General features: G+C 57.3%; 1 protein-coding gene across 7 annotated transcripts in view; it reads left to right on the top strand.

Moving 5' to 3' along the window:
* AGRN (agrin) overlaps positions 1-23,193 on the top strand; it is a 224,232-nt gene that overhangs the window by 102,344 nt on the left and 98,695 nt on the right. For 5 of the 7 annotated variants that reach the window (XM_034753064.1, XM_034753062.1, XM_034753068.1 and 2 more), the window contains one exon: positions 12,502-12,549. In XM_034753064.1, coding sequence (XP_034608955.1) covers positions 12,502-12,549 — 48 coding nt within the window. Of the gene's footprint in view, positions 1-8,128; positions 10,170-12,501; positions 12,550-23,193 lie in introns of those variants that run through there. The other 2 variants (XM_034753067.1, XM_034753069.1) reach the window with 2 other exon arrangements.

The following is a 23,193-nucleotide window of genomic DNA, read 5'->3' as shown; positions in this document are numbered from 1 at the left end:
CCCCCCCCCCCCCCCCCCCCCCCCCCCCCCCGGGGGGGGGGGGGGGCACCGGGGGCGCCGGCGCGCGGCCCCCCCCCCCCCCCCCCCCAAGATGTCTCCCTTTGGGAATGGGCAGGCACCAATGGGCCCCGCTGGAGTAGCCTTCATAGGTGCTTTTGGATTTATGGGACTGTCCAAGCAGTGCAGGTGAGTCCATGCCTTTGCCCAGGCCCCGTAGTGCTGCAACCTGCGTGAGCAGAGATCCGTGCCCGTGGTGCTCCTCGCCTTCCCCGTCTCCCGTCAGTAAGGGGGGGTGGAGGCAGCTACTCTGGCTGTGAAACCTGTATCGCCGCCCCCTCGTCCCTCTCTCTGAGCGGTGCCGCTGGCCAAGCGTAGGTCCTACCGCCTGCCTTGCTCCTGCCCCAGATCTACCCGAAAGACAGCAAACAAGCTGAGCTGTCCGTGTGTTCCTGCCCAGCCTGTGCTAGGGGCTGAAACCGTCCGTCCCGCTGCTTCAGTGTGTTCATCTGGGTACGAAGTCATTAAGCAGGAAAAGCCCTGGTCTCAGGAGCAGCCTCACACTGCGCCCCCCTGGTGTGGCTGTTAATTAGGAGAGGCCTTCATTAGCACTCTCGTTCTGCTCCCAGCATGCATGCCAGCTTGGCTTTGCAGGGCTCGGGCCCCACCCCGGTGCAGTGCCAGGTTCCAAACGCTCTTTACTTCCAGGCGCTGCTTAGCGGGAAGCAAGCTGGGTCCTGCCAAGTGTTAAATGAAATCATTAAAACCCCCAGTCTCCTCCCCCTCCCCTGCTTTTCTTCCTCATGCTGGTAATTAGCCTGTAAAACCACATGAGGTGGTGCTGGGCGGGGGAGCTGCCGTTAAGCCTTTAAACGGATTCCCCAGAGGACGCTGCAACTGGTGCCGTAGCCATGGGGTTCTGTCAAATACCAATTACCCTACTGCCAGGCGGCGAGCGGGCACTGGGCAGCGAGCGGGCACCCGGCGGCGAGCGGGCACCCGGCAGCTTTGGGAGCTGGGGCTGCTGCTTTCTGCAGGGCCTCTGGCTGCGCGTCAGAGGGAGGAGATTGGCAGCTGTCTGTCAGACTCCAAAGTGCCATTGATCGGGGAGTCTCTGCTGAGGTTGCTCTCCCCTGTCATTCTGGCCAGGGAGAACGGGGTGGGGGAATGGGGATTGGCCACCTCCCAAATAAACCACTCCCCTAAGGGGATCCTGGCACAGGGACCCGCGGAGTCTGTCAATCCCACTCCCCGCAGTATCGATGTGACTCATGGATGGGATGGGGATGCTGCATCATGGAGTCTTGAGGTGAACACAGAGCTGCGTGCCTGGATGGGGGAGGGTCCTGTCCTACTCGGTTTGGGTGCTGTATGGTGCCCATTACCACTGGATCTGAGCACCCCTCTCCCACGGGAATCTGGCCCGGTGCAGAGGAGCCCATGCTGAAGTGTCTATGGGCCAGTTCTACCATCCTCAGCTATGAAAGGCCACTTTACTTTGGCCAACTGTGGCATTAAAACCATTCCTCTTCCCTCCCCATGCACGCTGGGGGCTCCCCAGACATGCCATTCCTGGAGAAAGAGGGCTATCCCTGCCCTCCAGCCCTGGGCAGCCACACGACCTCTTGATCAAGCCAGTGAGAACTTCAGGGCTTAATTATCTGTCCCTTCAATTGTCCTGCCTTGGGGCCATCAGATCAGAGAGCTTGGAGACAGGAGTAGGCGACAAATACCTCTTCCCTCCCACCCCCCCGCATCCTCTTCCCCACCCCACAGGCCGGTGTGGGTTGTAGAGGGCAGGACTCATCCAACGCCCTGCCCTCCGCCGAGCTCCGGCTGGCTGCGGCACATCTCCTGTAGGCACTGGGACGCAGCTGTGGCCACCGCAGAACCAGGAGAAGTTCCTGGCCCCTGCAGGGCCCTGAGTTACAGAAGCAGGAAAATAAGACATGGGCAGTTCCACCCCCACTCCTTTTCTGGCCCATTGGCAGCAGCTGTTCAATCCTTGCCGGGAGTGCTTAGAAATAAACCCATTAGCGGCGCTGGGCTTTAAAAGGGCCGGTGACCACACAGAGGCCTTAATGAATTCAACACTCCGGTTTAGAAAGCTGGGGGAAGGGAGGGGAAGCACTCCAAAGCTAATATTTTGCTCTCTATAATGAACCAGTGGCAGCTGTGCCTGATGGCATTAAATTGGCCCTGCCGTCACCCCACTTCACCAGGGTTTGAGTTCCCCCAGGGCAGCCGCAGCAGCAGGTGGGAGCTCTTTAGCTACGGGTGAGGCAGGGACCCTCTCCGAGCCTTTGCTTGTGGGGGCTGGAACCGGGGGGGGGAAGGCAGGTGTCTAGATATGATGGTGACGGGCACTGCGGGGGTTGGGGATGGGTGTGTGAGACAGGTGGATGGATACCACGGTGACGGGCGCTGCGGGAGTTGGGGATGGGGACGTGTGAGGCAGGTGGATGGATACCACGGTGACGGGCGCTGCGGGGGTTGGGGATGGGGACGTGTGAGGCAGGTGGCTGGATACCATGGTGAGGGGCACTGTGGTGACTGGGGATGAGGAGGGGAGGGTGCGTGAGGCAGCTGGCTGGATACCATGGTGATGGGCACCGTGGGTATTGGGGATGTGGGGGTACGTGAGGCAGGTGGCTGGATATCACGGGGACACACATTGTGTAAGATTAGCCTGGAACGATGCAGCGGAGGGGAACATCTGCGTGGCAGTTTAAGAATGGTGGCGGGGTGTGTGTGTATCCTGCTCCCCCTGGGGTTGCCCTTTTGGGACCTTTCATCCTGGCCCCTTCTCACTGGGTTCTGCCCACTGAAATTGGGGGTGTTCTCGGGCTGAAATACCCTTCAGCTCTTCCCTTCCCTCCCGGAGCCTCTTCCACGTGTGGGGAGGGCTGGGGCGGAGCAGCCCACACCTCTCCCCGCCCCTCTGAGTGTACAGTGGTCCCATTTGGGTGGCTGGCCCTCCCCTGACATGGGAACGGTTGGGACCCTTTCATTGCTGGAGGGGCGAGGTCGGGGGGGAAGAGACCAAGGCCAGAGTGAGTGGCTGTTGCATTGTCTCCCAGCGGGTCCCAAGTGGGCCCTTTTGATTCCTCGCTTCTAAATAGCCCTCGGCCTAACGCTGTGCTGCTGTCCCCATCCCAGCCGCACCAGGGCCTCTGCTGGGCTCGTTCCCTGCCGGCCACTGGATACCAGTGGGGCTAACTGACCTACTGCTGCCAGGATGCCCTGCAGTGATGCTGGCTGGGAGTAGAGCAGGAGCAGTCTATGGGGGTGATCTTACACTGTGACCTCACAAAGTGTGGCAGGAGGATGGGGGTTCTCGCCCCCGCTCCCAAAGTCTGCGGCAGGAGGGGCTTAGAGTCCCCATAATCCTAGCGAGCCCCCTCTCCTAGGGGGATGCACTGGTCCGTTGCAAACTGTCCTCGCCGTGGCCGTCTCAGACCCTTCCTGCAGCTGCTCTGGGGGGGTTGAAATGGACCCTCCTGTGGGAAGTTGGGAGTGTGTGTGTGGAGGATAGCAAAGTTTTCAGCATTCTCCCTCGCTCAGACTACTGGAAGCCAATTCTTGATGGGGGATGGGGGGGCCCTCCGCTCTCATCCCCATCCCTTATCTGCAAATGGCTGTTCAGAGATTGGAAAGCTCTGTGCAGCATCTGGGCCGCCTGGCAGGATCTCCCTGACTGTTTTTCTGCAGCAAGACCCCAAGCTAATGGCTCGGAATATGACAGAACCATATTACCTGTTTATGAGCTTTTTTGTCTTTCATTTCTGCTCATCTTTTCCGCTCCGTCCCCCCTATGCTCTGTGTTGGAGCGGGAGGAGCAGAATGGAAAACTCCAAGTGCAGGTTCTAGGGAAGACCAGCAGAGGGCGCTGGGTAGGGAGCGCGCTTTTCCTCGAGTGCTCATCCTTGATAGGAAAGGATCCCGTAATTTGTGAATGACTAGATCCGTGTAACTGCGCAGAAATGCAGCCACCTCTGGGTGGAGGGCAGCAGCAAAGGGGATGGGTGAGCAGCACTGGAATGGGTTACCTAGGGAGGTGGTGGAATCTCCTTCCTTAGAGGTTTTTAAGGTCAGGCTTGACAAAGCCCTGGCTGGGATGATTTAGTTGGTGTTGGTCCTGTTCTGAGCAGGGGGTTGGACTAGATACCTCCTGAGGTCCCTTCCAACCCTGATATTCTCTGATTCACACAGCGATTGGGAACTGAGGATGAGACTTTGGCCTGTACACAGAGGGAAACTCTGACCCATACACAATGGGATGTGTAACCACTCTGTAGAGCCTGCTGGGGCTTGGTTTGTAAAGTCTCCTCTGCAAGACCTGCCTGGGGTCAACTGTATTAATTCATCCCACACCCCCCTCCCCCCGAAAGGAGGAAGCGCTGAGCTCAGGCGCTGGGATTGGAACCTGTGCTTCCGGGGGAGCTAAGGTGGCTCCGGCATGGTTCTGCCCCCAAAAGTGGCCCCCAAAAGGCTTGCGGGGATAGAGCCCTTGGAAATCCTGGAAGAAAGGAAGGAGTGTGGTGTTTCTTCCACATGGAAACATGCAAAGAAGGCTATGCCAAGGGCCTGGCTTGCTGCTTGAACTGTTTGTATTTGCAGCCAAGCCTTTGGACTTAGCCTGGCGGATTGGCCTCTGCGATCCGGGGTGTGCTGACAGCATGGGAGACAGCCTCGTCATCCCAGAACAATACACTGCACCCTGTGCCCCTTCCCCCCGAGCTCTCACAGGCCTTTCAGTATTAACGCTCCCAGCCATGCACTCCCCCCTGGGCAGCGTGCAAGGCCCGTTCTCTCCCCACTTTGCAGAGGTTGGACTTGCCTGAAGCTACAGCGGGAGCCTGGAGCAGGGCTGGGGTAGGACCCAGGCGCCCGGTGTGTTGAACTACCAGCTTTGGGAAGTGCTTGTGTTTCAGTCTGGGTCCCCAAGAACCCACAGGGTGGGGTGCCTAGAGTCAAGGGTCACGAACCTGAGCTGGGCAGAGAATTAAAGCACTAGAAAGGCCTTAATGCTTCTGAAGCACACTTGGGGAGGAAGGGGGAGAGGAGGGCAGGGGGGCTAGGGTGACTAGATAACAAGTGTAAAAAATCGGGACGGGGGGTGGGGGGTAATAGGTGCCTATATAAGAAAAACCCCGGACTGTCCCTATAAAATTGGGACATCTGGTCACCCTAGGGAGCCAGAGGGAATAGGAGAGGCAGGGCACTGGACTCTAGCCTGTCCCTCAGGCCAGCAAAGGCACCTGTGTGAGAGCATGCATGGCAAGGCAGAGTAGATGGCAAAGGCTCCCCTTACGCTCTCTGGAGTGAGTTGGGGCGGTGGGTCTCAGCCCAGTTGTCGGGACACAGGTGCCCCCGTAACCCCTGCCTCCTTTGGGAGCACGCTCTTGTCTGCTGCTCTCCGCGCAGGGAGGGGCCTGGTTCCCAGCCCGCTCATTTCCCATCTCGCTCGCTGTCCTCGGTGCACTTACATTCCAAGGCGCTTCCTGCTGGGAGCTCTGCTGGGTCCTTGGAGCCTTCCCATGGCCCCTGCTGGCTGCCGAGTACCTGCTGCTGGGACTGGCGCCCAGTGTGCACTGAGGTGGCAGGATCGATCCCCGAGTTAGGGGGCTGGGCAGAAGGATGCAGCTAATTCGGTTCGCCCTTTGCTGGGGGTTTGTCCTTTCCGTTCGGAGCCGTGGCCATCCAGTGGGCAGCTTGGCTCTTCCGCGTCGCAGCATCGGGGGGCTAGGGCTGAGGCCTGGCCCTGAACACACGGGAGGAGCAGCCACCAGGGGAGAACTCGGTCTCCTGTCCCCAGCACAGCTGAGTCCTGGAGGCCACTGAGCCGACTAGGGTTGGTCTGTGGGTTTAAGGCAGTTCCCTGAGCTGCCCACAGCTGTAGCTTAACTTTCTCCACCTGCTTCCTCCCTGACCTGCAGGCCGTGGGGTGTGCCACCTGCAGGGAGCGGCTTAGTCTCCTCTGGCTGCCGGCTGGGCACTGAAGAGGAGGGGGGTTGGAATCTGCTCGTTCTTGTGCATGACAGGTGTGACCCTCACCCCGGATAAACCGCCCAGGTGACCAGGGGGTCAGCCCCAGAGAGGCAGGCTGGAGTTAGAGGAGGATGCCCCGCCTCCCTTTCAGGCTGGTGGGAGGCTGAAGTTCTGGTGACTAACCAGCCAGGCGTCTCCGCAGAGGAAGCACGGGGCTCAGGCGCCCCCTCGTTCCCCGTCTCTGCCAAAGCTGCTCCACTAAAAATAGCCCAGCCTTCGGGATGGCTTCCCAGGTGGAGCTCTGGCGGGGGGTCGTGGAAGGCTCGGCTGGGGCAGCGATGCTCCCTCATGCAGCGGGCTCTGGCACAGGCTGGCAGCTGCAGAGGAGAAGATATCTGGTTCCCTGGCTGCGACAGCTGCCTGATGGAAAGCGAATGAAGCTGGAGACGCCGGAACGTATTTCAGAAGCTGCCTTTGCCAGAGGCCTCCATGTCTGACAAGAGCCAGCTCTTCCTCTCTGGACCCCCCCCCCACCGCTTTGTATCTGCAATAAGCACCCCCGCGCACACCTCCCACAGTGCAATCAGCGTGGGATCCAGGATAAGCAGACGGCAATTGCCAACGTGGCAGGGGGTATCTCCGTATCTCTCCCTCCCTCCCTGCGTGGAGCCTGAAGCACGGAACATCTCCCGCGTCGGCAGAGCGTCAGCTGAGCTGTGGCACGAGGACCACGCGCTGCCACCTGACCCCAGGTGCCTCTGTTCACGGCTGCCTCCTGCCTCCTCAGCTGTGTTGGAAAGGGTTAGAGCCCCGGGGCGCCTTCCCTGTGTGGGGTGACTTCCCCACACCCCCAAGAAGCTGTTTCAGCCTGACGAGAAGCTTTGTGGGCTGGACTTAGCACCAGCGCTCTGGATACATGGTATCGATGGTGGCAGTGTGTGCACGTAATACCAGCGCTGTGCTGCTGCTGCCCTCTGCCGGGGCTGGCGCTCAACTTGACGGGCGCCATGTTGCCAAGGGAGGGTGAAGTCAATGGGAGCCAGTTCATTGACTTCAACGGGCATCGGCTCGCCCCCACCGCATCTGGCCTGCGTCGTTTTTAGGACACATGCCTCTTTTGTGGGCCTCGGCCAAAGCTGGGGCCGTCTTGCTCCTGGGCCTGGGGGACTCTCTTCTTTCCCTTCTGCTCCCATCCCTGGCACTTCACCGATGGTGTCGGGCTCTTGGTCCTAACTGCCCTCTGGCCCAAAGCCCGGCTCGTCCCCAGGCCGCTTTCCGGTGTCTAATGGGTCAGGATTCTGCTTGGTGCTGGTGCTCAGGCCATGACAGCTCTCCGGCAGCGTCCTGCCAAGGGGCGGTGGCAACACAGAGGTGCATGAGAATCCCCGGAGGCACAGCTGCTTGCTGGCTCAGGACGCCCACTAGCCAGTCTGCGGAAGCGTCACTCTCTGTCTCCTCTGCTGCCCCCCGCCCTCCCAATCCAACATGCCTGCCTGGACCCTGGGTGCTTGCTCTGGCTCTCATCTCCAACCAGGGGCCCCTGGCATCTGTGCGCCCCCTGCTGGGGAAGCCTCTTACCCGCTTGACCCTCTGTCTTTACAAACCCCGCAACTTAGCGGGCCTGATCCCCAGGGCACTGGCTGCCATGGAGGAGTCTCATTTGCATTTTGCAGGGCTTGGGATTGGGCTCTGAATTCCTCAGTGCTAGTCTAGCTGTGAGCTGAGGCCAGGGCATGGAGCATTGTCCTTAACCCGCTCTTTGCCAGAAATCTCCCACGGTGGGGCCCAACGGGGCTGGTGCTTTTATTCGTGCCGCGTGAACCCTCGCAAGCCAGCCGGGCTGTTCTGCTAGTGTCTTGAAAGCTTCCCTCCTCCGGGGTCTCAGGCCACGGGGAGGCGAGGGGGAGCGGGTCCTCCCCTCCCCTCCCCACACAGCGGGGGAGGCTTTTCCATTCCCCACACCCCTCCAGCGGGATTGGAGGGGGCGAAGGGGGCAGTAGCACGCTGCTCAGGGGGAGGCATAATGAGTTTTGACAGTGCTGTCTCCGCCCCTCTCCACATCTTTAGTGCTCGAATGGAAAGCTGAGGGGGGGGAGGATTTTCCCCCTGCTTTTCATGCTCTCGGGAGGAGAGACAGAAGTGAGCGGAATATCCCAGCAGCTCCTGGTCGATCCCGGCTGAGCCCCACATCTCCGAGGAGCGCGGAGCTGCGCACAGGTGGCTGTGGCGCCGGAGCCGTGGGGTGGGGGGGAAAGCAGCCGAGCTGAGGTGCAAAGGGCCCCCTCCCTGTTTCCCTTTGTGCTCTCGCTTGCGAAGAACTCCCCTGAGGAGCCAGGGCAGACAATTCCCCTTAGCCTCCTCGCCTTTGTCTAGTTGGCCTCTCTCCGCGCTGGCTGGCTGCTGGTCCTGGAGCCAGCTTTCCTTCCCCGCCTCCCTTCTCGGTTCCCTGCACCGGTCTCCTGTTCGGTGGCGGTTTGACGGTGTTGCGAAGGGACACTGGGCGTTCACCGGAGCTCTCCCAGGGACGCCCCGCAAGCTCGCCCTGAGGAATTGGAATGGGGGTGCGTGGAGTCAGTGCAAAGCCCGGGATGGAGAGGGGCACCGAACAATAACACGCTTCCTGCCTTCTCCCCCGTGCCCCACCCCACCCATCAACCCCAGCGAGGCGCTGGCCGCGGATAAAGCAAGTTGGGTGCGTGGAGCACGAGGGAGGTAACAACACAGTTGCTTTTTGTTTGGGGCTGCAGAAACCTTCCGCTGGGCGAGAGAGAGCCCCGGGCTCTGGAATTAGGTCTCTAAGCTCCGCTCCTTCCCACCCACTCAAGCAGCTGCCACCGCTGGTGGCTCAGTTACTGTCCGGGCGTGGGCCCCTTGATGCCTGGCTCAGCGAGGAATCGGGATCTCTACTGGCAGGACGGGCATGTCCAAGCGGCGTGAGGAGGGGAGCTGGCCTGTCCCAGCCGACGTGGTTGTGTCAGGTCGCCGTGCTCTCTGCAGGCAGGCTCTGAGAGCAGGTGGTGCGGGAAGGAGGGGAAGCGAAGCCCGGGCCCCCTCCCAAAGTGCCAGCTTGGCGGAGGGGCGCGAAGGAGCTGGCCACTGCAGGGACGGAGGAGGAGAGCCGCTCGCCAGCAGCTGTCTAGGATGCCGGAGCTGAGCGGGGATGGACTTTGGCATCACTTTGAAGAGGGGAGTGTGGCAAGAGAGCTGCCCTGGGCTGGAACGTGGGCAAACTGCTAGTTAAGCCCCCTGTGTTTGGCCAGCAGGTCTCAGCTTGGGGGGGGCAGAGACTGGCACGTGTGGGTCCGTCTAGGGTTTACAGTCAGACACATGGACCAAAGGAGCTCAGCAGCCCAGCAGCGAGACCCATCCAGCACCTGAATTGGGGCACTAACGAGGCAGCCACACCCAGCTGGAGCAGCCACGCCTCCCCCAAAATAGGGACCTTTCTTCTGTACGGAGGTGTCCTGCTTGTGTGTCCATGACAAGTTCTCCCCCTTCTGGAGGCAGGCCCCTGTCTCTAGAACCAGAGCTCCTGCAGCTGGGCGGGTGACCTAGTGAGACGTCCGGGATTTCTTCCCCCAGCGCTAGCCCCTGGCAGGTTGGGGCTCAGAAACTGGGAGGTCTTTGATCCTCTGCGTCCCTGGGAGTTGTTTGCTTTGTTTGTTACTGTTGATCCTCCGGTTCCCACCTGCAACCTCTGGCTCCAAGGGGATTTGTGAAGCTGAGACGAAGTTTTACCCGACTGGCTCCTCGGGCTCCAGGTCAGGCCCTGGGTCCTAACACCTGCGGCGCTGCGCAGGCCGTAGAGATGGAGAGTGTGGCTGTAAACTCTTCCACCTGCAAGTGAGCCGAGCCCGCCCCGTCCATACGTGCCAGCCGGAGGATGGGAATCCCTGGGAAAACGTAGCTCCCTGCAGCTCCGGAAGAAGAAGAGGGGGGTCTCCTGCACCCCTGCTGGGTCCCGTCTGCCTCGGATGTGCCAGCGGAAGGCTGGGCCCGTGCCAGCAGCGGCATGACGGCCTGCCAGTACCCCATGGCACCCGGCACCTTGGAGCGGGACCGGATGTACCAGCACAAGGTCTCCCTGGTGGTGCGCTATTTCATGATCCCCTGCAACATCTGCCTCATCCTCCTGGCCACTTCCACCCTGGGGTTTGCCGTGCTGCTTTTCCTCAATAACTGTAGGTGTCCCCGGGCATCGAGGGTCCATGGGGGGATGGGGAGGGGGAGGGAAGATGCAAGGGGAGGGGTGGGACAGGGGCTTTAAATCAGGACAGCCTGTTTGATTCCTAATTGTCCCTCCCAGTCCAAGCCTAGATCCCAATAGCCACCACCCGGGTGTTGCCATCTCTTCCTAAAGGCCAGTCGGTGTCTCTGAGCTGAGTCAGTGACTCTCTACCTGGTCTCCCTCCTTTCCCGGCCTGTTGTTGGGCTCCGTCCTGCCGCTCTTTGATCCCCTCCCGTGGCCCGTTCTCTACCCAGGGCTGCCCGGCGCTGGAGCGGAGATGGGTGTGACGGAGAGCTGGGATCCTCACTCCCCTCCTTCGTTCTGTCTCCCAAGAGCTGCTGTCCAGCCCAGGCCAGCTGTTGGAGGAGAAAACCAGAGTGTGGTTTGTTTGGCCCATGCTTCCCCACCCCAGCACTGCAGGCTCCCCTTCCCGGGCGGGGGCTGCATTTCCTCCTGCCTGGGTCCCTTCGGTCCAGGCCCAGGAGAAACTGTTAGAAGGGAGGAGAGAGGCAGCGACAGCGACGGTTCTGCCAGGGCCGTGTGTGAAGGGAGGTGTGGTCTGAGCACAGGGCTGGGAGCCAGGAGCTTCTGTGAGCTCCAGACCCCACGACTGCCTCTGCTACTGGCTGGCCTTGGGCAAGACACTTAATCCCCTGCTCTCCATCACCCTCTCTCTGCTGTTCCGTGCATGTCGTTGGGGTGGGCTGTGCCTGATGGCCAGCGGCTCCAGGATCCCCGTTCTCTTCCCTGTCCCTCCTCGAGAGGTCAGCAGGAGTCGGTGTGAGCGCAAGGAGGGGTAGGCCTCCCCTGGGAGCTGGTCCTGCTGGCTCTGGGGAGTGAGTGGCTGAGGTGGTGACTGACACCAGAGTCTGGGCTAGTGGCACATACAGGCCACGCCGTCATTCTGCCAAGTCCACTCAGAGCGTCTCTCGGCGCAGGTGTCTAACACCCCCTGCCAGTATCTCTTTGGGACCAGGCTTGGTTACCCAGCGCGGGGAGGAGAAATCCATCAGGCTGCAGCTTTCCTCTGAAGCCTTCAGAGCAAACGTTCCTGTGCCATACCCTTGGCCAGGAAACTTCTCTGGGTCTCAAACGCTTGCTGCGAGAGAGCACGTGGGAGATGGGGAGGCCGGGAAATCAAATCCCTGGCTGCCTCCTCCTACCGGAGTGTGGTTAGGGCACTGTGACAGCAGCTAAAAAGCAGCGTTGTACGGAGCAGGGTCCAGACAGTGTTTCTAGTGCTACAGCTGGCCCGGAAGGCCGGTCTGGTGGCTACGGCCCTGGATTGGCCCTCAGGAGACCCGGGGTTAATTTTTACCTCTGCCTTAGTCTCGCTTTCTGACCTTGGGCAAGTCACTTGCGAAAGATGTGGGTAACTAGGTTGCTCCACCGTCATTCGGGAGCTGGAGGCGAAGATGTTTTCGATGGGGAAATACGATAGGCAGGGACGAAGGGAGTTAGCAAAACGCATGTTGGAGAAGCCCTCTCCGTCCATCAGGTTCCGATTATTTTCAGGGGAGGGCTTGTAACTTACTAGGCTTCTCGCCCCACGGCTCGGTTCATAACTCTGTAGGATCCTTCAGGCTCTAGAGCCTTTCAGTCGCGGGGTCTGCATCTTGCATCTCCCCATGGCCCAGGCTATCCATTTGTCGTACTATTTCCCTTATCGCCACCATCCCCCCTGCCACGCCTCCTCCTTGCATGCGCGGCTGTTGCTCTCAAAATCGTGTTGCTGCTCAACTTGAATGCCTTGATGAATGGGCGTCTTGGGAGGCTCTTGGGCGATAGGTAATAAATAGTTTGATTTGCATCACAGCTGAGCAGGGTGGCCTTGATGAAATGGCACATAATTGCCCAAGGCAGCAAGAAATAATCACCCCGAACTGTGGGAAGCCTTTGCCAGAGCCAGGTTTGACATGCAGCCTCAGTCCGCTATGCCTGCTCTTGGTTCGTAGGTGTCGCTGGGTGTAGAGGGCCGGTTCTGTAGGAAACTCTCCGAATCATCAGGTCTGATGCCAAATGAGCCTCGTGAAAATGTTCAACAGAAAAGCCAGAACTCCTAGATTCTCCTCCTGATTACAACTGGCTTGCTCTGTCACCTGGGGGCAGTCATTTAGCCTCTCTGGGCCTACACCCCAAGGGGCAGATGTGAGGCTTAAGCTTTGAGATCTTGGGTGAAGGACCCTAGAGAAGTTTTGAATACCATCCTCTAGCCTTGGACAGGGGGGAGGGTTGTGCCAGTGCTGGAGACGTCTCTGATCTCCCCTGTGTTTGTTTCTTTGCAGACAAGCCCGGTAACTATTTCCCGCCGCCGCCACCAACGCCGCAGGATGGTAAGTACAGGATCGCTTCCTGACGCTTGATTTTTCTGCACTTGGGATATACTTGAAAGCAAATCACTTGAGCCTCTTCTGCTTCCTCCAGCTGCCTCGTGGAGAAGCGCCTCCCTGACCCAGTGATCTATTTCTCAGCCTGACTCACTTCTCTTTCTCCCCTGAGCGAAATCGCTGGTTCACATATGCACGCTCCCTCCCTTCCCTCTTGCAGCCTGAGCTGGCCAGGCTCCCCCGCCCCCCGCCATTTCTCTGCCTGCCTAAGAGGGAGCAGAGTGGCTTTGTCTGCTCTCGTTCCTGGAAAGACGCAACACCGTGTGGCTCCTTTTCTCTGACACCCATTCCCGAGAAGAGGCGGCACGAACCCGTCTAGATCTTTTAAACCTGTGATCGCTCTGCTTGCAAAACCCAGCTAGGCCATTTAGCCTGATGGGATGGAGGGGACCAGAGGTTGGATCTTACTCAGTTTATAGGGGAAAAAGTACTGGTGACTAATTCCATGGCCATAATGCAGTTGTCCCCAAGGTGCGCTGGGCATTGGTACCGGGGTGGGAAAGTCACACAAAGAGCTCAGTGGCTGGTTTGCAGACAAGTAAGAGGTGGTGGGGGAGGAGGTGCCCTGGGCACACGGTGCAGAGACTTCCAGGCAGGATGGCCAGGGAAAGCCCCTTTTCAAGGTGGTGACATGTTAGTGTGCAGAGGAGCGGGGCGGGTGGGAGAGCACTTCTCCCCCTCATGGTCTCTTTTGTCTCGTCAGTGCATCGTTAAGCTCACAAGTTCTGAGCTTCGGAAAGGAACAACCCAAGACCTTTCCCAAGAAGCAGAATAATCCAAGCTATTGGTTTAACATCTTTACAAAAATCCTTTTTTCTCAAGTCTTTGTTGGCAAAATGCCCAGAGACTGAAGGCCTCTGCTTAACCACAGCATGGGCAGCAGCTGTACAAGCTACCCTCCTGCTCCCCTGGCTACCCTGCCAATGTGCCACAAACCTTGGCCCAATGCCGCCCCCCCCTTCTTCCCCCAGGCATGGGTAACAGGCAGACAGTGCTTCCCTGAAACTGGGAAAGAGTTAAGTGGGTTCTGCAGACTCACTGAGGCAGACGGCTCATTGCCTCTTCTGGATATAAGAGGTGGGAGGTGCTTTTGGAGAGAGAGGGGACATAGGGTGTGGGCTGAGCAGTCCAGAAAGGAGGAACCTTTGAAGCAGCCAAGCCTAGGGTGAAGGTTTGAGATGTTCTTTAACTTTGTTGGTAAAGCCACATCCCTAGGACATACAGACCAGTTTGGGAAAGGCTCCAGGTCTTGGAGCGACTGGGGAAGTTGAGTCACCATGGCCCATCCTGTCTTTGAGCTCTCTGCTGGTACTGCTGTACTAACACTGCACAAAATCTGTCAGGCTCTGATTGCAGCTGGCACAGCCCTTTGAGTATCCTCCTGGCATGAGAGGCGAAATGGAAACTGGTTTGCAGCTGGGCATTGGGTGCCTTTTACTGCCACGGTCATAAATGTCTTTCTTGACAGCGAGCCAGCTGGATGTTTAGAAATGTCGACCCTAACTCTCTCCCCTTCTCTGGGGTTATTTGCATCCCTGATGGAGCCAAAAGACTTTCTGCTCCTGGATTCCCCACTATCCCTTTATTTTAACCCTCCCTGCCCCAGTGGAGTTCCCCTTCCCCAGAGCCCAATGCTATTTCCCTGGTAGAAAAAAGGCTTCATTTTTTCCCTACGCTCTGTGCAATCACCTTATCCATGTTTCACTGGTTGAATGCACAGATAACCCCATCTAAAAATGCAGCCGATTATAGCATGTTAGTTTCGCTCGCTCGCTCGCTTTCTCAGGGTGGGGAGGAAGATGGGGGAGAAACAGATGCCAGATAAAATGTCATTAATCTATAATTGGACCCAAGAAGACGTGTAATTCAAAAATAAAAAGGAACGTAGGTGTCTCTCTCATCTCGGGGCTCTGAAATATTAATAACCCAGCCCATCCAGCTGACACGTTCCATCGAGTCCCCCATCAGGAGGTGGAAATGCGCACGGTTCACGCAGGTGCCTAAAGAGGGCCCTCTCTGCGAGCCTAAAACGTTTCAAATGCATCTGATAAAAATCTGGAGCGCCTCCCCTGCCCTTGTGGCGCTTTGGGGTGCAGCGTGGAGAGAGGGGAGTGCAGATTTCTGTACAAGACCGACTCCCTGGCCCTGTGTGTTCGGGACTGCATCAGAGAACCCGGTGGCGTGAGTCAACCCTCATCGGCACAGGCCCCCATCCTGTGAAGTCTTGTGCACGTGCTTAATTTTTCAGCTCAGATGTAGTCTGTCGATGTCCATGGGATTCCGCACGTGCTTAAAGTAAAGCGTGTGCGCAAATCTTTGCAGGATGGGGGCTCTTGTTTGTAGAGTCGCCTGGGCCATACCTGGGTCTCCTAAACCAGTTAAAGGGTTGGTCGGGCTTGGGTACTATGGGGGTGGGAGCAGTAGAAGAATGAAGCTAGACAGACACCCCTACTGTAACTTGGCCATGTAGTTGCATTTGTCCTACCTTTAATTGTGGGGGACCTCTTCCATTAGTAAACTTAAACCGCTTACCCCTCCCACTACCAGTTCTCACAACTTGCTAGCTATTGAAAGACACCGGGGAAGAGGGGACGGAATCTTTCTCTTTTATACGAGAGTTTTGGCCCTTCCCAGCTCCCCCTCACTACCCCGAAGTTGTGACACAGAATTAGTGATGTCACGTTCATTGTTCTCGGGCAGCAGTCGGTTGTGTGGGGCGGTGATGACATCAATCAGCAGGCAGGCACTCCTGGGAGGGGTACCTTGTCAGAGCGCTGTGAATATGTGCCGTACTGACAGCGCGCATAGCAACTGGCAGGCGCCGTCAATTGCTTTTTCTCCAACTCTGCTCCACACAGAGTGCCGCTCTTCTGGGTTGTTACTGCTTTACGTTGTGGGCCAGATCTCAGCTCTTGCAAATCTGCATCGCTCTATTGACTCCAGAGAGTTTACTCCCATTTTCACCAGCTGGGGATAGGTGGTGCTATATTTTTACCCTGAAGCCCTAACGCTCTTTTGGGTTGGGTTAGGTTTATTTTCAAATGTAATATCTGGATTTCCAAACAGTGATACCCAGCTAGATGTGAGACTATATTCTAGAGAAGCAGCAAACCAAACCCCTGGAAAACTGAGCTTATCCTCCCGATGCCGCCTCCCTCACAATCTCCCATTGCATCACATCCCGCTCCGGTACATGCCCGTGTTTCTTTTTAGATAAGGGAAACGACAGTATCGCGTTAAAACTCTGTTTGTGTCATTAATCTTCTCAATAAGATGCTCCTGTGGAACAATTTCTATCACGTCACGTCTGTCTGGTCCAGTGGGATGCGTGGATTTTTTCCATCTTCTCTTTGCATAACCAAGGTTAATGAGAGTCCATATTTCTTCTGAAAGACGTTGTGGTTATGATCATTCATTAAAAAGCATGAAGCAAGGTGGGCTGAGCTGAAACCCTGGATTCTTGGAGAAAGCTGGCTCCAAATTTTGGATCCAGGGGTTGGAGTTTGGGTTCCTCTCTGCAAGGAATGGCTGGAGAATGAAACTGCCTTTTAACCTCCATGGTGGGGTGACGCCCGCCCACCCACCCAACCACACATGCCCAGCGTTGCGGGGCTAGGACGAGAAATAAAACTGGGCAGTCCTCTGAAAATTCAAAAACACATACAGGAAAACCAGAGGTTCCCCCCTGTTCCCACCCCCAAGAATCTCTTAGAAATTGAGGGTAAGACTGAGCGTCCCGGGGGTCCCCAGTCTGCCTTTTCTGTGACACCTCCGCCAGCTGTCGGAAGCCATTGGAAGAGGAGTGTTTGATGAGTGCAAAGGTGTCATTTATTAGCAATAAGCTGGAGATTTTTAAATGAACAAGCCTCTACCCTAGCAAACTCCTCGACCACAGGCTGATTTATGGAGCGACGTCTCCCTTTCCCCAAACCGGGACAACTCACGCTGTTCTCTCACAGCCCTCTCCCAGATACGTAACCTCGCCGCTGTCCCTGCTATTGGACAGGTGGGAACCCTGTGGATCTTTGCCATAGCGCTCAGCTGGTTGAAATCCTGTGTGGTTCCACCAAAGCCAGAAGAGCTGTGCCCACTTCCGCCAGCTGAGGGTCTGGCCCATAGCGTCTCATTTGTCTAATGCAGCTCCTTTTTTCAGACGCCTGGGGAGGGGTGGAACGGTTTGTCTGAATATGGGAGCGCAAGGATGGTTGTGTGTCGGCCTCTGGAAGCAGAAATGTTCTGGAGGGATTTTGTTGACTGGCGTGGCACAGAGGGGTGTATGTGAGAGAGCGAGCTGGCTTTTGCATCAGCCCCTGAACTGAAATAGATGGTCAGTGTTACAGGGTCTTTTTGCAGTGCATGTGGCTGGGAAGGGGGCAGTCGTTTTTAGCATCCATTTCTAGAGTTGGTAACTGCTGTGTGTGTGTGTGTGTGTGTGTGATGGAGCTGTTGTAACTGGGGCAAAGGGAACTGTCCCCCTATTAAAGCAGGGAAGATGTGTTTGTGTGTGGGGGGGTATTTCTGGCCCGTCGAGTGGAATATATAGGGCGAGGCATTTGGCTGATGGGTTAGGCCAAGCCTGAGATTTCCTCCTCCCGCCAGGGGCTGCTCTGCTGAGTTTCTGGAACTGGTCTCCACTTGGGTAATTGCGAATAAGACCCGTGTGGAGCACGGCTGGCACAGCCGGCAGCGTGTTAGAGACCATGGCAGCGGTGATGCAAAGCGATTCTCGTCACGTGTCGGGAGAGCGAGCCCTGCCTGTGTGGCAAGAAGTTCAAATAGAGCTCCCCTGGCCCCCGTGCTAGGCAAGCTCTGCTGTTCGGGAGGGCCACGGAGCGCGTATCCCTCTGCGGGAACGCCGGTGGTCGTGGGAATGAGGGGCTAAACGCAGATGGGGGTGGTGCCAGCATCCCTAGTGCACTGCAGTCCCTCACAGCCCCGTCAATGCACCTCGCCCCTTCAGATACCTCCTTCCCGGGTCTCCTCCCCGCTGTGTCCCCGCAGCTGTCCTGCCCTCTGGCAGGACCTTCTGATCCCAGGCCCTGGCACTTTCTGGGCAAACAGTGCCAAGCGTGGCATGCTCTCCGGCTTTGTGACATGGGCATGCGTTTGTGAGGAGCTAGTCTGAGGCCACCCAGCTCACTTCACGCGTGACTTGCAACAAGTTTGAGCCCAGCTCTCCAGAGAGGGAAGGGATGGAAAGTGGCTCTGTGGCACCGCCCAGCTCCTGCTTGGGGACCATGGCAACCTGAGCCCAAGATGCTTTAGGGCCTGCCAGGTTTTTGAAGTGCCTACAGTGTGCTCGGCGCTGTACGCAACCCAATCCATCGGCTGCACGTGACTGCTAATTAAATACCCCTGGGGCAGGTCCTGGACCAGACCCGCCTGGACGGACTGATGATCCTCTTATTGCCCTGTTAGCCAGGTGCTAATCAGACCTGCAGTGCCCCACTCTGGGTCAGATGGCATTGGGGGACATTTCCCCCCTTCTCTCCTCTTGTGTTGACTTCCCTTCCCCACGCTCCACAACCGAAGCTCTGGCGATGTCAGAGCGGGGAGTGAAGCCAGCATTCAGCTCCCCTCCTCCCCCCACCTCGTGTTCTCACGGGAAGCCCAGAATCTGGCCCAGCAACTGTGACATCAGATCCCACCTTTCCCCCTACCTGTGGCAAGGAATAGCTCTACCCTGCCCCCACCCCCCGGCGACTGCCCAGGCATGGGGAAAGGGTAAATGGCCTTCGCTCTGCTTCACTTAGCCCAGACCTGGGAGTGCTGATCTAGCCCCTACGGCCTTGGGCGACTCCCTTGACCTCTGTGCCTCGGTTTCTTCAATCTCTCTCCAAAGGGGCTGCTCAGGATGTGAGGTGCAGTGTAAGGGCCCATCGTCACTATTTGCTCCATCCCCCAAGAAACTCTTTCCTTCCCATGGATATCCTCGGAGGCCAGGCTGAACCCCGGGGGGCAGTCGCTGCTCCTTTCCCCGGGGTGAAGACAGCCGAGCTCAGTGCCATCCTGGATCAAGCAGGCGTGCCGAGCTGCCACTCTTGGGGAGCCCCTGGCCTGCTCCTAAATCCTGAGGTTACGTCACTGTCTCCCCCCACTCCTGCTGGGAGAGGGGGACCATCCCCCACCCCTCTCAGCCTGAGTGTGCCTCTGACCAACGTGCCATCCTCTGGGGTGTCTCCAGCCCACAGAGGACATGCTGGGGATATTCACCAGGGCTCGGGGATGGCCGCCAGTGCTGCTGATGGCTTTGGGAGCTGTTGAAAGAGAAGGGGGCTGCAGGTCTGGCCATTCAATCTCCCGCTGGCTTGACGAGTGCGGCTGAAGCCAGGCGGGTCCCTCCTCCACGGGGCCCAGGCAGCGCGCTAAGCGCCTGTTTATGGACCCATAAAACTGGCCACGATGCACGAGGAGATGAGCCATTTGATAAATTAAATATTGGAAAAACCACTTTCTCTGGCCTGGCAGCCCCATAAATACAGGCTTTGCAGAACAGTGGCTGGCTGGGCAGAGGGGGGTGGGGGTGTTTGCTTTGCAGGCGGCTTTTCTCTTTTGCATTGAGAATCAGTTAGCCGATTAAATCCCGAAGAGCCGTAAATCCGACCGTTTGACTCTGGCTGGCCGCTGGGGCTCTCTCTCCTGCCCGCAGTGCTGTGCTGTGGCTCTGGGTCTATGCTGGCGGACTCCTGGCCGGATCCTGGTAGCTGAGAGCATCGCTGCGGCCTAGGCTGCATTGCTGACTGTTGACCCATTCCCTTTCCCCTTAGCCTCGGCACCCTGGGGTGGAAATCCAGCCTGTTTTGTTCTGCGTCGTAGCCGGCCCCCATCTAGCTACATGCGTGCAGCATCGCTGGTGGATACCGGCAAGGATGGAAGGCGGCGGTGCTATGTATTTAGAATCTGGTTAGCGCCAGGGTTGTATTGCAAAATATCCCCCCCCGAAGAATCAGCAGCTGTTTTCTTTCTCTGCCCCATCCTCCCTGGGCCTGCGCTGAGTGATGCTGAAAGAGCTCGACCAGTGCTAAATTCACTTTACAAGGGGAACACCCCCCGCCACAATGTAATTACATTTATACTTCAATTGCTTGGGGCTTCAGCAGAGACAGCAATCATTCTGCCTCTCCCCTTCTTCCAAACACAACCCCGGCTTTCTCTGCTATCCGTCATCGCCTGGAAATTTGCCGAGGAACTTGACAGTGCAAACAGTTTGGGAGCCCAGGAACCGGAAGGGGTTATGTGTCTGGCTTGGCAGAATCTGTTCAATGTCTAAAGTGTTGGAGAGGGGGCGGGGCCTCAGCCATCTGCGCGGATGCGTTGGCGCTCTCTGTCTTACAGGCTTTGTCTGCGGCTGAGTGTAAACCTTGCTTCAGACTTAAGGAGTCAGTGGTTTGGGTCTTGCCTGTCCTACTCAGAGCTGTGCTGGAGGAGAGTCGCTGCTTTTTTGACTGCTTAATTTAACTGCCTGTAATTAATGGGCCTCTGTGGTTCCTCCGCCCGGGGAGCTATCGATAAAGATGTAAGTGGAGGGATAACTGACTTCGGCTGAGAAATCACGCAAGGTTCTTAGTCCTCCTCCCTCTGCCTTTTGCGGCGCTGGCTATTCGCAGTCCATGTGGCACCTGCAGCTGGCGGGGAGTGAGTTTGGTCATGTGTTGTAAAAGAAAGTCTGGGCAAAAATATCATCTGAGAGGAAGGATGGGTTTGTGGTGAAGGCTCTGGCCTGGAACTTGGGCGATCTGGAGTGAACTCCCAACTCTGCCAGAGACTCACCGTGTGACCTTGGGCAAGTCAATTAATCTCTCTGGGTCTCAGTTCCCCACCTGTAAAATTGGGGATAATAAACCTTCCTTTCTGTCTTATCTATTTAGATTGTAAACTGTTTGGAGCAGGGGGTGTGTGTGAGCGTGCAAAGTAGGTCAGTACCATTATCCCTATTTTACAGCGGTCTTAGCAAGCAGTCCCAGTTCATTTTGCTTCTCTGACAGGTGAATTTAGAAAGAAGCGAGTGGCTTGCTGGCCCTCCTCTCATATTCTATCTAGGTTCTTATACTGCGCTTCTCACCACCCCTGTCCGAGTGCCTTTGAGCAGTGGGCCACGCATCTGTCCCAGGTTTTTGGTCTCTCAATCTCTCCAAAAAGAAGCATGTGCAGAGCAGTGTCTTGTGTTCGAAGGGTTGTGGGTTAGAGAAGGCAGCTCAAAGAAACGCACCGGGGAGGTTTGGAATGGTCCTTCACTCCATTGCACAGCCTCAGACCGACCTCGGAGAAAGCCCTGTCTCCCCCGCACAGATGAGTTTTACACTTAGGCCAGGTCTACACTACAGCCTAGATCAGTATATCGATGGTGCTCAGGGATGTGAAAAATCCACCCCCCTGAGCGACGTATTTCTCCTGACCTGACCCCTCGTGTAGGCAGCGCTCTGCCGACAGGAGAGTTGCACCCGTCGACACCGCTACCGCCTCTCAGGGAGGTGGATTAATGACACCAACGGGCTGCATAGGAGCGGCTTCACGAACGCAGTGCTGTACGTGAAGACAAGCCCTTTCTGTTGAGTGTGCCAGAGAAGCGTAGCTGCTGACCACGGGCTTCATCCTGGGGCTTTAAGCGATCACTATTGGCAGTTCACAACTTGTAAGCGATGAAAGGCAATTCGTGTTCAAGCCGGATAGCAGGGTTACCTCTGGGGGGGCTGGGGAGACAACCCCCCAAAGAGCTGAATTCCAGGTTGTGATTCCCTGAGTCAGCCTCAGATCTGGGTAATGTAGCAGCTCCGCTCCGCTATCCCTAAATTACATCATGGCTGCTGTTAAACGAGCATGGAAGGCCACGTTGGAGCTGGTAACACAGGTAAGGCTTCCCTGTTCCTCTTCTTCTACGTTCCCGCTCAGGTCTGCGCCTGGGTACAGGCTGGCTTGCCTTGTGACGGTTTGTAGCTGTGGCTTCAGATGGAATTTGCTGGCTGTAGCCTGCCTTCAATGGGAAAGCTCTGTTTGAATGCTGAGATCCAGGGATGCCCAAGCTCTAATGTTGGGGCAGGGCTCCCCGACGCTGGAGTCCGTCCTCGTATACACGTGAAGGGGTCGGTCCTGTGGCAGTTCGTGTAACTGGAGCACGTGGAGGTGTTCATGCCGCAGCTGGGGATTTCTCGTGAGCGGCTCCCGGAGACGGCATGCCGTGGTGCCTAGACAGGGCTTGCATCTTCCTGCTGCACCTGCTGGGAGAAGGCAAATGGACTTCCAGAAGGCGGGAAAGCACCTGTCTGATTGCCTGGTCTCCTCCTGGCAGCCGGAGATAGGACGAGAATAGAGTAACCAGGTGTCCCAGCAAATGATCCTAAACTGGGTCCTTTGTCCTGTGTTCCAACATAATCCATGTTCTCCACCTCCCTGCTGTAAGCTCCTCGTGCTGGGCTGAGCTGGGAAAGCCAGCAGTGGGTTTGCTGGGCCCTAAGACGGGGGTGATCTCCCAGCTGAATTGTTGCATGTGCTTGGGTAGGCAGCAGGGTCAGCACTCCCCAAATTCACACCCTGAGGCTACAGAACCTGCAACGGAGCTCGGGGAGGTTCCTGGCTGCAGCTGGGACCCAAAGCTCCACTCAAAGGCAGGGGTAGACCTGCAGCACCAGGGTCACGGGAAGGCTGAGAAGTGGCCCCTCTCTCTGGCAAGTGAGCCCCGCCAGGTTCCACGGCCTCCCTGTACCCCCGCTCTCCAGCCCCGTAGCCAAGCCAACGTTCGGAGCGGTGCCCCGGGCTGCTTTCCCAAAGGGCCTGGCTGGCTCCAGACAAGCTCTGCAGCCTTTTCTTCAGCACGCGCGCGCACACACACATACTCACTGTCACTCTCTCTCTCACTCTCTCTCTCTCTCTCTCTCTAAGAGAGAGAGAGTCGAGCTGGGCTGAGTCTTGGCAGCTTGAGTGGGGAAATTAATCCACTGCAGCCGTAATCCATCTAACTGAGGCCCCCGTGTCCATCTCCGTCAATGTTTCACCTAACAAATTCGCCCGGACAGTGAGGCTTTGATGCTAAGCCCCACTGTGGCTCCTTCCAGGCCCTGAATGGCGGCCGTGACCTCTCGTCTCCATGCCGGAGAAAGGGAGGTAAGAAAAGCTTCATGGCAAATCTCATTTGACCCCGAGCCATCAGCACCGCGTGGGCCTCTTAAACTACTTAGAGACCATCTTGCCTGATTGTGTTGTCAAGCCTCTTGTCACAAACACAATTGCGGCTGAGTAAATCCTCCTTGGCTGAGGCCTTGTGCATGTAAACAGGGTCTCCAGCTCTTCAGCGGGGAACAGAGGGAGTCTCGTTTTCCCTCTACCTGAACTCCCAGCCCTCCCTTATGGGGGAATCGTTGCCGTGGCAGCCAGCTGTCATGTCAAACCGGGATGAGGCTGCTGGTGGGGAATCGTCTAGCACGGTACCAAGATCCTTCATGCCACTAGCTTTGGACGTAAGCAGTGGGGGAAGGGAGAGGCCTACAAAATCCAGTATCTGCCTAAAATTCTTTGACTGACTAGAACTTCGAGGTCTCCCCAGAGGGGGGTGGGTGTGTTTGCTTTGCACAGCCTCTCTGTGCACGGGGTGGGCAT

Source organism: Trachemys scripta, chromosome 19 (assembly GCF_013100865.1).
Source record: "Trachemys scripta elegans isolate TJP31775 chromosome 19, CAS_Tse_1.0, whole genome shotgun sequence".
NCBI classification, from domain to species: Eukaryota; Metazoa; Chordata; order Testudines; family Emydidae; genus Trachemys; species Trachemys scripta.
Note: the sequence above shows the minus strand (reverse complement) of the source record. Positions and strands in the feature narration are given on the sequence as shown.